Source organism: Plecotus auritus, assembly GCF_963455305.1.
Source record: "Plecotus auritus genome assembly, chromosome: 2".
NCBI lineage: Eukaryota > Metazoa > Chordata > Mammalia > Chiroptera > Vespertilionidae > Plecotus > Plecotus auritus.
This window is the reverse complement of record NC_137771.1, coordinates 45,672,537-45,687,287: the sequence shown is the minus strand read 5'-3', so window position 1 is coordinate 45,687,287 and position 14,751 is coordinate 45,672,537. Positions and strand designations below refer to the sequence as shown.

The window sequence follows — 14,751 nt, the reverse complement described above, 5'->3', positions numbered from 1 at the left end:
AGTAAACAGTATCATGGAGGCATAATAATGTGAACACTGAATAGTGATTTAACCAAAATCTGTGAAAGGTGTACAGCTGAGAGAAAGAAAAATGGGGTTAAGGGATATGAGAATAGCTAAATCCTCAAGTACTATTAACAAGAAACTAACAGGTAATGTCTAAAATGGATTATCAAAAAATAGCAGAATAAACACATTACTTAGAAATGTAGAGGTGAAAACCTAAACAAATAGCTAGAAGAGTTAAAAATGACTACCTCTGAGGAGGTACTCTGTGGAGTGAGGAGTAAGATAACAAGGGACTCCTGTTTCTCAGCATAAGCTTTTTATTATTATTTCACTTTTTAAAATACAAGCATTTATTATATTGATAAAGATGATTTTTTTTGTCCCAAGCAGATACTGAGTTATGTATTAAGTAAATGCACTATTATGGCAATTTAAGGAAATTACAATAACAGAAATAGATGAAAATATACTAGATCTGCTATAATTCAATCACTGAACTTCTTGGTAATTTATAAATAAGACAAATTTATAACAAAGTATCTTTAATCCACTCCTTCATTCAAAAAGTATCTATTGAACTACAATGTGACAGGCAGCTCTAACCACTGGAGACACAATAATAAACAAAACCAACAAGTATCCCTGCCCTTGTCAAGATTACATTTCAGTGGAGTAGACAGGTGATAAGTTAAATAAGCATAATGTGTTTATATATGATATAGCAGAAAGTGTGCATGCATGCACTTAAATAAACACCCTAAAGAGAAAAATAAAACGGGGGGAGGGGATAATAACAAGTGCAGTAACGGTGGACAGAGAAGGCCTAAGAAGGTGACACTTGAGTAAAGACCTGAAAGAAGAAAAGGAGAGAGAATCAGGGGAATACCTGCAGGAAGAGACTGCAAGCCCAGGAAACAAAGAGAATCCTTGAAACAGAAGGCACCTAGCATTTTCCAGGAGGAAATTATGTGATTGGCCTTGAGTAAGCTGGGGGGAAGAGTGCTAAGGAGTGAGGTCAGAGAGGTCATGGGGCTGAAGGGGTGACGCCATTTAGATAAGAACTTGGGGTCATTTTAAGTATTCTTATATATATTACTAGAGGCCCGATGCACGAAAATTCGTGCACTTGGGGGGGTCCCTCAGCTCAGCCTGCACCCTCCTGCAGTCCGGGAGCCCTCGGGCGATGTCCGACTGATGGCTTAGGCCCGCTCCCTGTGCCGGCAGTCGGACATCCTTAGTGCTGCCATGGAGGCGGGAAAGGCTCCACTACCACCACCGCCGCTGCGCTCGCCAGCAGTGAGCCCGGCTCAGGGCTTCTGGCTGAGTGGCGCTCCCCCTGTGGAAGCACACTGAGCACCAGGGGGAAGCTCCTGCATTGAGCGTCTGCCCCCTGGTGGTCAGCGCCCATCATAGCGACCAGTCATTCCGCCATTTGGTCAATTTGCATATTAGCCTTTTATTATATAGGATTAGTCATTAGAAAATAAAATCAGCTGAATGACCATCAATGAAAGAAAGTTTAAATTAAAAGTAGTATATTATAGAATGTACTACTCACTATTCAGCAGTTTAAATGAATAAGCTAGCAGCCGTGGGCAAACTACGGCCCGCGGGCTGGATCCGGCTGTTCTATCCGGTTCTCTTGCTCTCCCCTCCGCTCCTTTACTTTGAATTTATATTAGTTCACACAAACACTCCATCCATGCTTTTGTTCCGGCCCTCCGGTCCAGTTTAAGAACCCATTGTGACCCTCGAGTCAAAGAGTTTGCCCACCCCTGAGCTAGACCAACATGTATAGAAATAGATAACCTCTAGGTCACTATTATATGAAAACACTAGTTGCAGAGGGGTATATACATCTATATTATAAGCTATATTATAAAGAAGTAATAGGCAAATTAAGCTGGGACTCTGTAACAGGTCACGACCAGACAGGAGGAGGTTGCGTGCACAGGAGAGGCCCGGAGCGGAGATGGAGACAGAGGCAGGGGGGCCTGCCCAAGCCAGCATGGTGGCTCGGGCAGCCTTGGAGTGGACACAGGCAAGGGGGCCAGGGGATGCTGCAAGTCAGGCGAGGGTCCTGGCCCCCCGCAGTGCCGGTCCGGCCTCCTGCAGCACCAATCTGGCCTGACTACCGCAGCGGCCGGTGCTGCATGAGTCAGGCTTGGGTCCCGGCCACCCGCAGCACCGTCCAGCCTGACTACTGCAGCGGCCGGTGCTGCACGAGTCAGGCTTGGGTCCCGGACCCCTGCGACACCGTCCGGCCTGACTCCATGGCAGCCAGTGCTGCGTGAGTCAGGCGCAGGTCCCAGCCCCCCGCGGGGTGCCTCCTCGCACAGCGTGAGGTGGGGCGCCTCCTCGCGCAACTGGCCTCTAGATTTTATATAAATGCTAGAGGCCCGGTTCACAAAATTCATGCACTCAGCAGGGTCACTCAACCTGGCTTGCACCCTCTCGCAGTGCAGGAGCCCTCAGGGGATGTCTGACTGATGGCTTAGGCAGACATCTTTAGCACTGCCACAGCCGCTGTGCTTGCCAGCTGTGATCCTGGCTTCTGGCTGAGCGGTGCTCCCCCTGTGGGAGTGCACTGACCACCAGGGGGCAGCCCCTGCATTGAGCGTCTACCCCTGGTGGTCAGTGCATGTCATAGTGATCAGCCATTCCGCCATTTGGTCAATTTGCATATTAGCCTTTTATTATATAGGATATCATTAATAAAAAGTTTCACAATATCTCAAATAATTTATGTTGTTTATGGTTACATAAGGTACAAGTATTATATAAAATTTAGGATAGCTGTTACTACTGTGAAGAAAGGCCTGGAATAAGATTGGGGATGGATAACACATTCCAATTATACATGTAATTATTTTTTCTTAAGCTCAGTGGTAGCACATTATAATAGGGTATTACTATGTTATTCTCTGTATCTCTGTATGCTTGAAATTAATAAAATTAACATATTGCCAAATGCAGGCTTAGACATTTGTATACCTTTATTTTTGCTGTGTATCCCATCTCTATTATAATTAAGATTTCTCTTTCCACCATTTCAAACTTAAATAGCCTTCTAAAATCAATAATAAATAGGAAATCGCATGTTTGATATTCTGGTTATATTTTTCTAATATGAATATAAATAAATACATAAGTATTAAAATATTTATCCTAGTATTAAAATATTTGTTCCAGTGCCACCTAAAATAATTGAGTATCACACCTGGGGTTGCATTGTCTTACACCAGTGGCCCTTGGATTTGATGTGCAAGATTATGTGGGAGACTTGTTAGAAATGGAGAAATCTCCCAGGCCACACCCATACAGATTCAGGCAGCCAGAAGACAGTCCTGCCCTATAGGTATCTTTGGCACATACCTAAAAAACTATTTGCCATTCCCTTGACAAGCTCTATACTTTCCTTTTCCAAAACCTTTCCTCTTTTTATTTCCTCTGTTTGAAACAAATAGCTCTAAAGAAAAATAGGAGAGAAACCAAGATGGCAGCATAGGTAAGCACCTCAACTGCTGCCTCGCACAACAATTTCAAAAGTACAACTAAAAGACAGAACGGACACCATCCAGAACCACAGGAAAGCTGGCTGAGTGAAAATTCTACAACTAGAAGGAAAGAGAAAAGCTCACAGAGAATTGGAGGTACGGCAAAGGGTCTTTGTGCGCGCAGAGAGGAAGGGCGGCTGAGAGCCTGGCTGACTTTCTCTGGTGGAAGGGGGAAGGAAGCCCCCGACCGCACTGAACCCCAATTCTGACTGCACTGAACCCCAGTTCCGGGCGAGCCCCTGGGGACCCACACTCTTACTGGGGGAGTCTGGACTCTCGGGTGGAGACTCGGGAGCTGGGAAAGGCAGAAGTCTGAAGGTGTGCGCGTGCCAGTGCGCACAAAGGCTGCGGAGGTTGCCACAGGCTTTCCCTAGTGGAAGGGAGTCAGAGGCTTCTGACTGCACTGAGCCCCAGTTCTGACTGCACTGGACCCCAGTTCCAGTCAAGCCCCTGGGGACCCACGCTCTTGTGGGGGGAATCTGGACTCTCGGGCGGAGACTCGGGAGCCAGGGAAGGCAGAGGTCTGAAGGCACGCATGTGCGCGCAAGGGCAAGGCTGACTGGAAGCCAAGACTGAGACTCCACCCCATCCAAGCTGAGCACAGAGGCTATTGCAATTTGGCAAGTCTAATCCTATAAGGCTGTCTCCAGCACCGAACTTCTCCCAGCATAGACACAGCTGATCCTTACAGCCAACTGGCCTGGAGGTCAATTCTTCCCAGTGATACCAACAACAATCAAGACTTAATTACAACAAGGCTGTACACACAGTCCACAAAGGGGTGCACCAAGAGTGTCCACCTCAGGTTAACTGGGGAGGCAGACCCACTGGGCCATATTGGAAACCTAGCACACAAATCTACCGTACCAACTCAGGGAAGCAGTGAAAATGCGGCGTCAAAAAATCAGATCACAAATGAAAGAAATGGAGGAAAACAAACGACTGGATATAGAATTCAAAACCACGGTTATAAGGCTTTTCAAGACTATCCTAGAAAAGGCCGATAAATATAACGAGACCCTCGAAAATATGAAAAAGGACCAACTAGAAATTAAACATACACTGACTGAAATAAAAAATATTATACAGAGACCCAAAAACAGACTAGAGGAACACAAAAATCAAGTCAAAGAATTGAAATACAAAGAAGCAAAAAACACTCAACCGAAAAAGCAAAAAGCAAAAAAAAAAATCCAAAAAGTTGAAGATAGTGTAAGAAGACTCTGGGACAACTTCAAGCGTACCAACATCAGAATTATGGGGGTGCCAGAAGAAGAGAGAGAGCAAGATACTGAAAACCTATTTGAAGAAATAATGACCGAAAACTTCCCCCACCTGGTGAAAGAAATAGACTTACAAGTCCAGGAAGCCCACAGAACCCCAAACAAAAGGAATCCAAAGAGGACCACACCAAGACACATCATAATTAAAATGCCAAGAGCAAAAGACAAAGAGAGAATATTAAAAGCAGCAAGAGAAAAACAGTTAATTACCTACAAGGGAGCACCCATACGACTGTCAGCTGATTTCTCAACAGAAACTATGCAGGCCAGACGGGAGTGACAAGAAATTTTCAATGTGATGAATAGCAAGAACCTACAACCAAGATTACTCTACCCAGCAAAGCTATCATTCAGAATTGAAGGGCAGATAAAGAGCTTCACAGATAAGAAAAAGCTAAAGGAGTTCATCACCACCAAACCAGTATTATATGAAATGCTGAAAGGTATTCTTAAAGAAGAGGAAGAAGAAAAAAGTAAAGAGAAAAATTATGAACAACAAATACATATCTATCAACAAGTGAACCTAAAAATCAAGTGAATTAAAAACCTGAGGAACAGAATAATCTGGTGAATATAATAGAATCAGGGGCATAGAAAGGGAGTGGACTGATAATTCTCAGGGGGAAAGGGGTATGGGGGGTTCATGAAGAGACTGGACAAAAATCATACACCTATGGATGAGGACAGTGGGGGAGAGGTAAGGGCAGAAGATGGGGTGGGAACCGGGTGGAGGGGAGCTATGGGGGGGAAAAGGAGAAACAATTGTAATAATCTGAATAAAGGTTTATTAAAATTTTAAAAAATTAAAAAAAAAAGAAAAATAGGAACACTTTGTGCATTTGGAACACTTCAGTTAGGATTATATTAGGTACACAACATGCATTGCTGTGTCTAACGGTATACATATTTTTAGGTTTGCTAGAATTGTCAAATGTTCTCCTAAGTGATCAGACCAAGTAGTCTGTAGGAATTTCCAATGTTTCACATCCTTATCAACCCTTCCTTCTCCCTAAACCAACAGAAATTAAGCCTAAACTTTCAAGTTCCAAATTAAATATCACCATCACAATAAAGAACTTTCAGTTTAATGAGACATCCCTCTCTAGTCAACACCCTTTCTTCCCTGTCAACTTATTTCTATTTCTGTATGGACGCTTACAATATTCAATGTAACATACGTCTATCCCCACTCCTGAACTACAAATGCTACTTTAGGGCAGAGGCCTTACCTTGCTCAAAAGCAGGGATTATGTCTTGGTCATTTTATGCTTTCAATGTAATCGTTACCCAGATACTTGCTGAACTGAACTCTCTAAACATAGAATTAATTTAGTAATTTCTATAACATTTTTAAAATCATGTAGTTAAGGCTTTAGAACCTTCATTTATATAGCATTACAAATTCAATATTATAGTTTAGACTCAAAATACATCCTATCTAGAAAAAATAATTTTAAGTTGTTTTTATTTTTTATTATTTTTTTTAAAATATATTTTATTGATATTTTACAGAGAGAAAGGGAGAGGGATAGAGAGTTAGAAACATCGATGAGAGAGAAACATTCATCAGCTGCCTCCTGCACACCTCCTACTGGGGATGTGCCCGCAACCAAGGTACATGCCCTTGACCGGAATCGAACCTGGGACCTTTCAGTCCGCAGGCCGACACTCTATCCACTGAGCCAAACCGGTTTCGGCAAGTTGTTTTTATTTTTAAAGAGAGAAAAATAGCTTTTTTACTAAAAATGCCAAAATCACTTTTTAGGAAGAAAAGGAAAACTGCTTAACTTACAACCTTCCAATCAAAAGTAAATAATCAAATTACTAATTGACAAAGTGAGTTTTTGATACTACTACAAAATGCTATTAACTTAAGAATAATACTATTATTAAAGCAAAGTTAAATGACTGGCAAAATTCTCAGGACTTCTGAATGATATTTCAATATGGTTTTTTTTGGCCTCAACATTGTATATTACTCTGATGCATTAAGAGAAATGATTTCTAATTTTTCCAATGTAAAAATCCTAATAATTATCAATATAAAACCACAAAAAAAATCTGTTTTTAATGAGAAAATATCAACATGAAACCCATTTGTGAATCTTGTTTTTCAACTTAGTAATAATAATTTGGTTCGGTTTGCTTTATTATTCTAAACTGACTTGTTTTAACCTGGGTAAAAAAAAAATTAAAAGAAATGGAACTTTTTAATGGAGTATGTTCATTAGTATCAATCTGTATTATAATATCATCTGAATTTGTATATTTTAGCATATACAATACTTCATAAAGATAGAGAATTATCAAACTAAAATACACAAATATTTCAAATTTCAAGTAATAAAAGAGGGGGAAATGTAGAATACATATTTTGTTAAGTTCACTTGGCCTTCCAGGTTGAAAACGGAGAGTAAAAAGGCGACAACTATGAGAAATGAAGAATAAGAAGAGGTTCTCACATATCTCATTTTCTCTCCTCATTCATTTTTCTGTCATGGTTTTGTTAAATTTCCTTTTTCATGGCAGGTCAAGTAAGTAAACCTAACTTATATGAAACCTTTTATTTAATGTTTTCATTTTATTTTTACAGGATAAAAATAAATTTTCAATCCACTATGTCTATTTTCCTAAAAAAATTAACTAAGTCAAGCAGTAATAAGGTATTACTTTATCTGAGCTCAAGTTAAGAATTCCCAAAAGTGGTTCTAGTAAACTGATAAACTATAGCTATTTATAGTAATAAACGGTTATGTTTATTTCCCCAATAAGTAAGCTTTTGTATTTCCCAAAGTACTAAATATAGACAATCCATGAGGCTCTATAAATGTTTAGCAGTACTGTACTCAAGGACCAGAAAAATGCAGAAGTTTAAAGGTAATGAGAAGGAGTTAAATAAACCTATTGCACAGATCCTATAAGTCGAATAGATCAGATTAGACAAGCTTATTGGAAGGTAACAACACAGCTCATTTGATAAAAGCAGTTCGGAGAAATCCAAAAATACCATTTCTCTTTTTAAAAAAAACCAAAGAAGCACTTGGACTAACAAGAAATAATGCACAATTTGGCTTGATCAAATACTTCATTAATTTTTTTCTACCCCCTAAGGTATTGCCCTTTTAAAATCCTCTTCAAATAAAATATAACCTAATTGCTTGCACAGATAACCTAATCCATTTGCAAAGGATTTTTACTTCAACAGTGCCACCTAGTGGAGCAATCAATACTTTCTACTGTTCACTAGTTGGTTTCACCAGTATCAAAGGCTAGGAATCCCCAGTTTTATTTTCTAGTTCAATATTCCTAATAACTTTAACATTTGAGAGGCAATTTTACAAAAGTGTAATAATTTACAGATTTTTGTCTTTTCACAGGATATCTCAAATAAAAATAGGTCATTTACAAATATTATTATAATATTTTAAATAAAAGTACCTTAGTGATTTCTTCAGAAGCTCGTTTGAAGTCCTGAACGTTTCGACAGTAGAATCCTATTGTACAGCTAGGATCCATCTTTCGAAATGACATCTTTTTGGGAGAAGGGCAGTGGAATGTCTGTAATTTTAAAAATTCTTTAGGATTAATTTACTTTTATTGATGGACTTACGTACATACAAGAATATTACTAATTTAAAATTTGTTATCTGGCTTTTCTCAAAACTTAAATATGCTTCTCAAATGGTGTTTTAGTCTATCCAATGCAGAGTCCTTCCTACTCTCCAAAGCTGTAAAATATGAGCCAACACTCTGTATATTCAATTCTCCAAATCTCCACCTTATGTGGCATTAGTGCCATTATGCAAAAGAAAGAAAGTGTGTCAAAGTGGTCTAACAATTGCAAAAGGGAAGAAAAATGTGCCACTGAAAATGATATAAGCTAATACAAGTTTTAGAATCAAGCTGGCCATTTGATAAAACAGTTCACTTTTTCAAATATTCAAAATAAATATTTCTATTGGAGTGCAATTAAGTCTGTTTTGTTAAGAGTTTTTTTAATGTTTATAAACCTTTGAATAAGGATATCAAGACTTTTCCAACAAATACATAGATTAATGAATGTCCCACAGTGGTGGCCACACAATGCAATATACACATGATGTATCCTAGAATTGTACATTTGAAACCTATATAACCTTATTAACCAATGTCACCCCAATAAGTTTAATTTTTAAAAAATGTTCCACAGTGATATGAAAAGAGGTCAATTTAACAGTCTTAGCAATTGACACAATCTACACTAATAAAAGAGAAACATGCTAATTGACCGTATCTTCATGATGCCCACCAGCCAATCAGAAGTGAGTATGCAAATTAACCCAACAAAAAACCGGAGGGTTAATTTGCATATGCAGGCACCGAGCGGCCGGGGGGTGGGGCATTCCACACCACCCTCAGCCACTCGGGGCCTCTGGGCAGTGTGGGAAGGCAGAAAGGCGGCTCTAGCCAGAGCAAAGGCAGTGCCGGCAGCCAGGGAAAGCAAGGCCCATTCTTGCAGGAATCTTAGTGCATCAGGCCTCTAGTTAGTACATAATTGCATATTCTTTCAACCCACTCTTCTACTTGACTTAAGTTCTTGTTTATTCCATAAAAGGCACAGGTGAAAATTGTTCTATTATAGCCCTTGCCTCCTTCTTACCAGTCCTCCTGTCCCTTTAATTCACTTTTCTGAGCAGTCACTGCACCACAGATGTCAATGGGCTGGGAGACTGCTCTAGCCTCTCTACCCTTGCTAATGGGATGCGGCTATTAGTAGAGAATACAAAAGTAGGAAAGGGATAGAATACAAAGCTAATCATTCCAATCTTTTTCTTCACCACCATATTCTGGTACTTGGTTTAAGTTTTTTTTTTTTTTTTAAAGTGCTTAAATGCTCTTGCTTTTAAAAATCACTGATGCCACCAATTCCTTTTAGCTGTTGTATATATTTAAAAAGATGTTTCTGGACAAAATGAAGGCCATAAAATATATATTCATAGTTATTTGTATGTGCATAAATAAATTGTATAAGACATACAAAAATTACCATGCTAAAGTGAGAGGAAGATGGGACACAGAGGTGGGAATTCTTTGTTGTATATTTTATATTTTTTATTTAAAGGATAAGCTCAATTAAGAAACAATCTATGCTGAATTTGAACTCATAAAATTAAAATTTCCCTATATTTAATGCCTAAAACTAAGGGATTTTACCTTGCAACCATCTCCCAAAATGTGGGGAAATACAGGCTTTCATATATGTTATGTTTCTGGTAAATCAATCAAAATCACTCTATTCTTTCCCCCTTCATTTGCATCTACTCAAACTGCTCTTTTTCCCTTACGAATAGTTCAATCATATATAAGATTCAAATACAACATCATGGCAGTAAATACAGACCAAACTGTGCCTTTTATACAATGCTTAGCTAACACTTAACTGTATAGTGAGATCCAATCTAGCTAAACTGAAACCCCCAAGGTACTATCAACACAAGTATTGTCTTAGTCGGACTTCTTCCAACGTTGTTTCATGTGTTTTATTTATAAGGAGACATTAAAAACAGATCTGGAAAGGCACAGAAGAGCTAAGTAAAAGCTTGTTAGTTAACAATATACAGGAGTATATTGATATACTAGTGTAAGGCACAGAACGTTCTAGGTCATATTTACAAAAAGTTATTCTACATACAAGGTATCTAAAAATAGTCATATGCTCAACTCCTGCCAACAATAATAATCAAGGTTTGTTTGTTTGTTTGTTTATTGCTACTTGGGAATAAAAAAGGACCAAAGTTTGTCCAAAGCTCCAAAAAAATATTTTTTAACTCATATACAACAGCGTCCTACATTATATTAACACTTTGATTAAAGTTTTTTTGTTTGTTTGTTTCTGTTAATCTTCACCCAAGGATATTTTTCCATTGATTTTTAGGGAGAGTGGAAGAGAGAGGGAAAGAGAGAAGAGAACATCGATATGAGAGAAACACATCAATTGGTTACCTTCTGCACGAGCCCTGACCAGGGCCTGGGCTGGGGAGGAGCCTGCAACCAAGATACGTGCCCTTGACTGGAATCGAACCCAAGACCCTGTCCACTGGCTAACGCTCTATCCATTGAGCCAAACTAGCTAGGGCAATTAAAGTTTTTATGTAAGAACCAATAAGACTAAATCAGAATAGACTTAGTGCTATTTCACAATATTGCTTCAGTCATCATAGATAATAACACTAAACTGTTATTCATGGCTGTTTTGACATCTGCCAAAAACTAATTACCCACAAAACACTGATATAAATCTCTGATCACTGAAACTGCTATAGGATGTTACTATATATACAAGGACTCATATTATAGGGAGGCATTTTACATTACTTAAATGTAAAATTATATTCTTTTGTTCACCCAAGAGGATTCTGAAGTCAAACCACCATTAATTTATAATTCAGAATCGTTTCTGTTTATTGCAGAACAAGATAGATTTTAAAATATTTTCCCAGGTCGTATTGCAAGGCTATGTTTATTTTATCATAATTCTTTGAACTATGCACTTATTCTTTTTTTAATTTTTAAAATTATGACTATTGGTAAGAGTAGCACACACATTTTAGGGAGTGTTCACCTGATACAATTCTTTGACAATGAAAAATGTTTCTGACAAGCCAAAAGAAAATCGTTTGGGCAAAATATGAAAAAGGATCCTAAGTCAAATTTATAGAAAAGATTCCTTTATTAACTTTTGGTCAAGAATATGTTTGTATATTTTCAGAAAACAACTCCAAGACCATGTGGATTCCTGCAACAGAGAGGAATTGACAGGACTGCTCCAGCCATGAAGACAGAAGAGAAACAGTCCAGAGATGGAAGATGCTGACGACGCCTTGCCATATTAGCAGTCAGCAGCTGTGCGTCGTTGCAGGTTGCCCAGGACCAAACCAGAGAGGGTCGCACCTGCATTACCACCATTTGTGCACCATCTAGAACTGAAATATCATTGCTGACATGTACACATAAGGAACTGTTTGACATTGAAATTGGGACTCAAAAGAACTGTTGGCCCAGAAAGAAAATCACTACAGACTGATTCATTTGCCTCTCAGCATAACCATTATTGCTTGTCTCATTTTCAGTTCTTATAAGTGTATTTCTAGTATCACATGATCTCACTCATCTAGGGGAAATAATGAACAACATAAACTGATGAACAAAACAGGACACTGAGACAGGGAAGCATCGATCAGACTGTCAAACCTCAGAGGGAAGGTAGGGGAGGGTGGGGGTAAGAGGGAGAGATCAACCAAAGGACTTGTATGCATGCATATAAGCCTAACCAGTGGTCACGGACAACAGGGGGGTAAGGGCATGCGTGGGGAGGGGTTTGGGATGGGAATGGGGGGATGAGGACAAATATGGGATACCTTAATCAATAAAGAAATTAATAAATAAAAAAATAAACACATTAAAAAAAAAAAGAAAAATGTTTCTGAAAAAACTGGCCAGGGTGAGTCAATTCTCGTTTATTTAATTTTTAATACATTATTTATTCATTGCTTCAACAAATAGTTATTAGGCATCTACCAAATACCAGGCACTGTTCTAGGCTTATTATTTGGAATAGTGGATTCTATTACCTAAACATACAAACAAATGATGAAACTAATGCTTTTAGGTATAAATATGCTATTTTGGTGATGTATATGAAGCTTCCTTAGTTAACTAGAGAATACACTTACTAAAAAGCACCTCCTACCAGCTGCAGTTCACATGTGTAATTCATAAAGGGTACATGAGTGATTAATTCACTCATCCGCCTATCTAATCATATCACATCATTCTAATAGCCTTAATACCAGTAGTCTCTGAATTACTAGGATAGATTAAACTAGTCACCACTGTATGAACCTAAAACCTGAAACATGAAGTTGAGGGTCCAGGAATTAAAACAGACTAACATGTGTACTAATATGGCTTTTCTTACCTTATTAATAAAACATTAATATTAAGAGAATAGGATATTCTCTTAATAATAGAATAAGAGTTTGGTATTTATAAGAGTTAGAACTGGTCATTCCAAAAGTATAACATGAAGCTATAGTCTCTGGTTTAGGAAATCTTAACTTATTAAATACACATACATACATACACACACACACACTCATCCCAACAATTGAAACTCTTCCCTGAACTAACCATTGACCATGGGAACCCACAATTAAACATCCCCTCAGTGTCACAAGATCACAATGCAGCAGAAAGAATTACAATGTGCTTCAAATAGCACAGTTCTCTAGTGCCTCCCCCAGTATCAATTCGTCGACGAGGAGTATTTATTAAGGTTTACATACAAGATACTATGAAGGAAGAAAGCAGAAAGCAAACCTGGCTTCAAGAGGCTTGTACTTCAGTTGAGGTGACGGTTTACAAAGGGTGCTAGAATGTTTTATAATGTGTCTTTCTGATCACTGAAAGTTAAAGGTCTTGCAATTTTAATCTTGCAGTTGATCAGTTTTCATAATCTTCTCCTTAAATATTTTTAGGTATTATCATTAGCTAGCAAGCTATTACTAAAACAAAGTACTAAACCACATTTGTAACTTGTGGAGCCTTGGAATTAGTGATCCATGCCACTCAAATGACTAAAATTATTTTAAAAGTCTGTAAAAGCATCAACTGGGAAAAAAATATCCAAAACAATGTACTAATTACATGTCTCACTTATGCACTCTCAGATTTTCTGAATTCAAGTGCTGGATCACAAAATGACTAGCATAAAGGAAAAAAAGTTGTTGCAAAATCAAACCTAAAATGAAAATTAGAAACCCAACTAAGCTCTTGAAAACTAGAGGCTAAGATTTAATTATTAGACTTCAGCAAAATAATTTATCAGGTAGTCTCCTTAAATCACCTTGTCATTCTCACCCTACTCCATCATCTTCTTTTCCTTTTTTCCCCTTTTTCTTTCTTTCTTTGTTTTAAACATGCCTAACATTTTTATGCTTCAGTACTGTTCTGCTGTATATTTACAGAGTTACTTGGAGGCTTGCTCAATTATTGTGGCAGGGCTAGGGTGTCTAACAAGTTAGAGACAAGACAAATGGAAACAAAGGTATATCATAAATTAAAATTCAGTAAGAAATTATTTAACCTTTGACTATGGTGTGGGTTATGGTTTTATAAATCAGTAAAAATATGTATTATTAAGCTGTAATTGTAATACCATAAAAGCTTAGCTGCCTAGTACATCTCTAAATAATTAGAGTTTTCTTCATATAGTAAGAAAACAGCTCTTAATCCATAGTACCTCAAGAGGGAAATCCTTTATGCTGACATCTACAAAAGACTGGCAGTAATGAGGATCCATGTAAATCAAACTGTCATCTACAAGGACAAAACAGAAGACAAGTAATTCAAAAAACACCTTATTATTACACTGCTTACAATCCAATTTCTATGTAGAATAGCTGAAAAAAACCTGGGAGTAACAGCTTGCCAGACTGATATTCATTGACTGAAACATAGGTTTGCACAGGACAGATTAACTTTTGCATAATCAAATATGCTTGTATAAGCAGAATTTTTATAAAGTGATGAGACTGTCATTTAATTTTGGTGATAAAATTACTTTCACAAACACACAATTATATTCTACAGTTTGCACATGAAAAATGTATTGCACTACTTTATCCTGACAGGAAGAACATATTGCTTGTCATTTTATCATCAACTAGCACCACTAACCCTGGTAAAAAGTAAATATGTAAATAGCAACTGCCAGAATGTGAAAGCAATGTCTTCTGAAGTTTAGTGAAACCAATAAATTATGCCTTGTTTATGCAATAACAGAAATTAAACATACATTTTGCAGAATCCAATTATGTTGTGGACCAAATGACAAATGAGTGGCTATGGTAGGACTGATGAAT

The 14,751-nt window shown here is 37.9% G+C and overlaps 1 protein-coding gene across 5 annotated transcripts in view; it reads right to left on the bottom strand.

Moving 5' to 3' along the window:
* ATG4C (autophagy related 4C cysteine peptidase) overlaps nucleotides 1-14,751 on the bottom strand; it is an 89,968-nt gene that overhangs the window by 9,026 nt on the left and 66,191 nt on the right. For all 5 annotated transcript variants that reach the window (XM_080655027.1, XM_080655028.1, XM_080655029.1 and 2 more), the window contains exons 9-10: nucleotides 14,130-14,206; nucleotides 8,288-8,407 (exon numbers count right to left, since the gene is read on the bottom strand). In XM_080655027.1, the coding sequence (XP_080511153.1) occupies nucleotides 8,288-8,407; nucleotides 14,130-14,206 (197 nt within the window). The remainder of the gene's footprint in view (nucleotides 1-8,287; nucleotides 8,408-14,129; nucleotides 14,207-14,751) is intronic.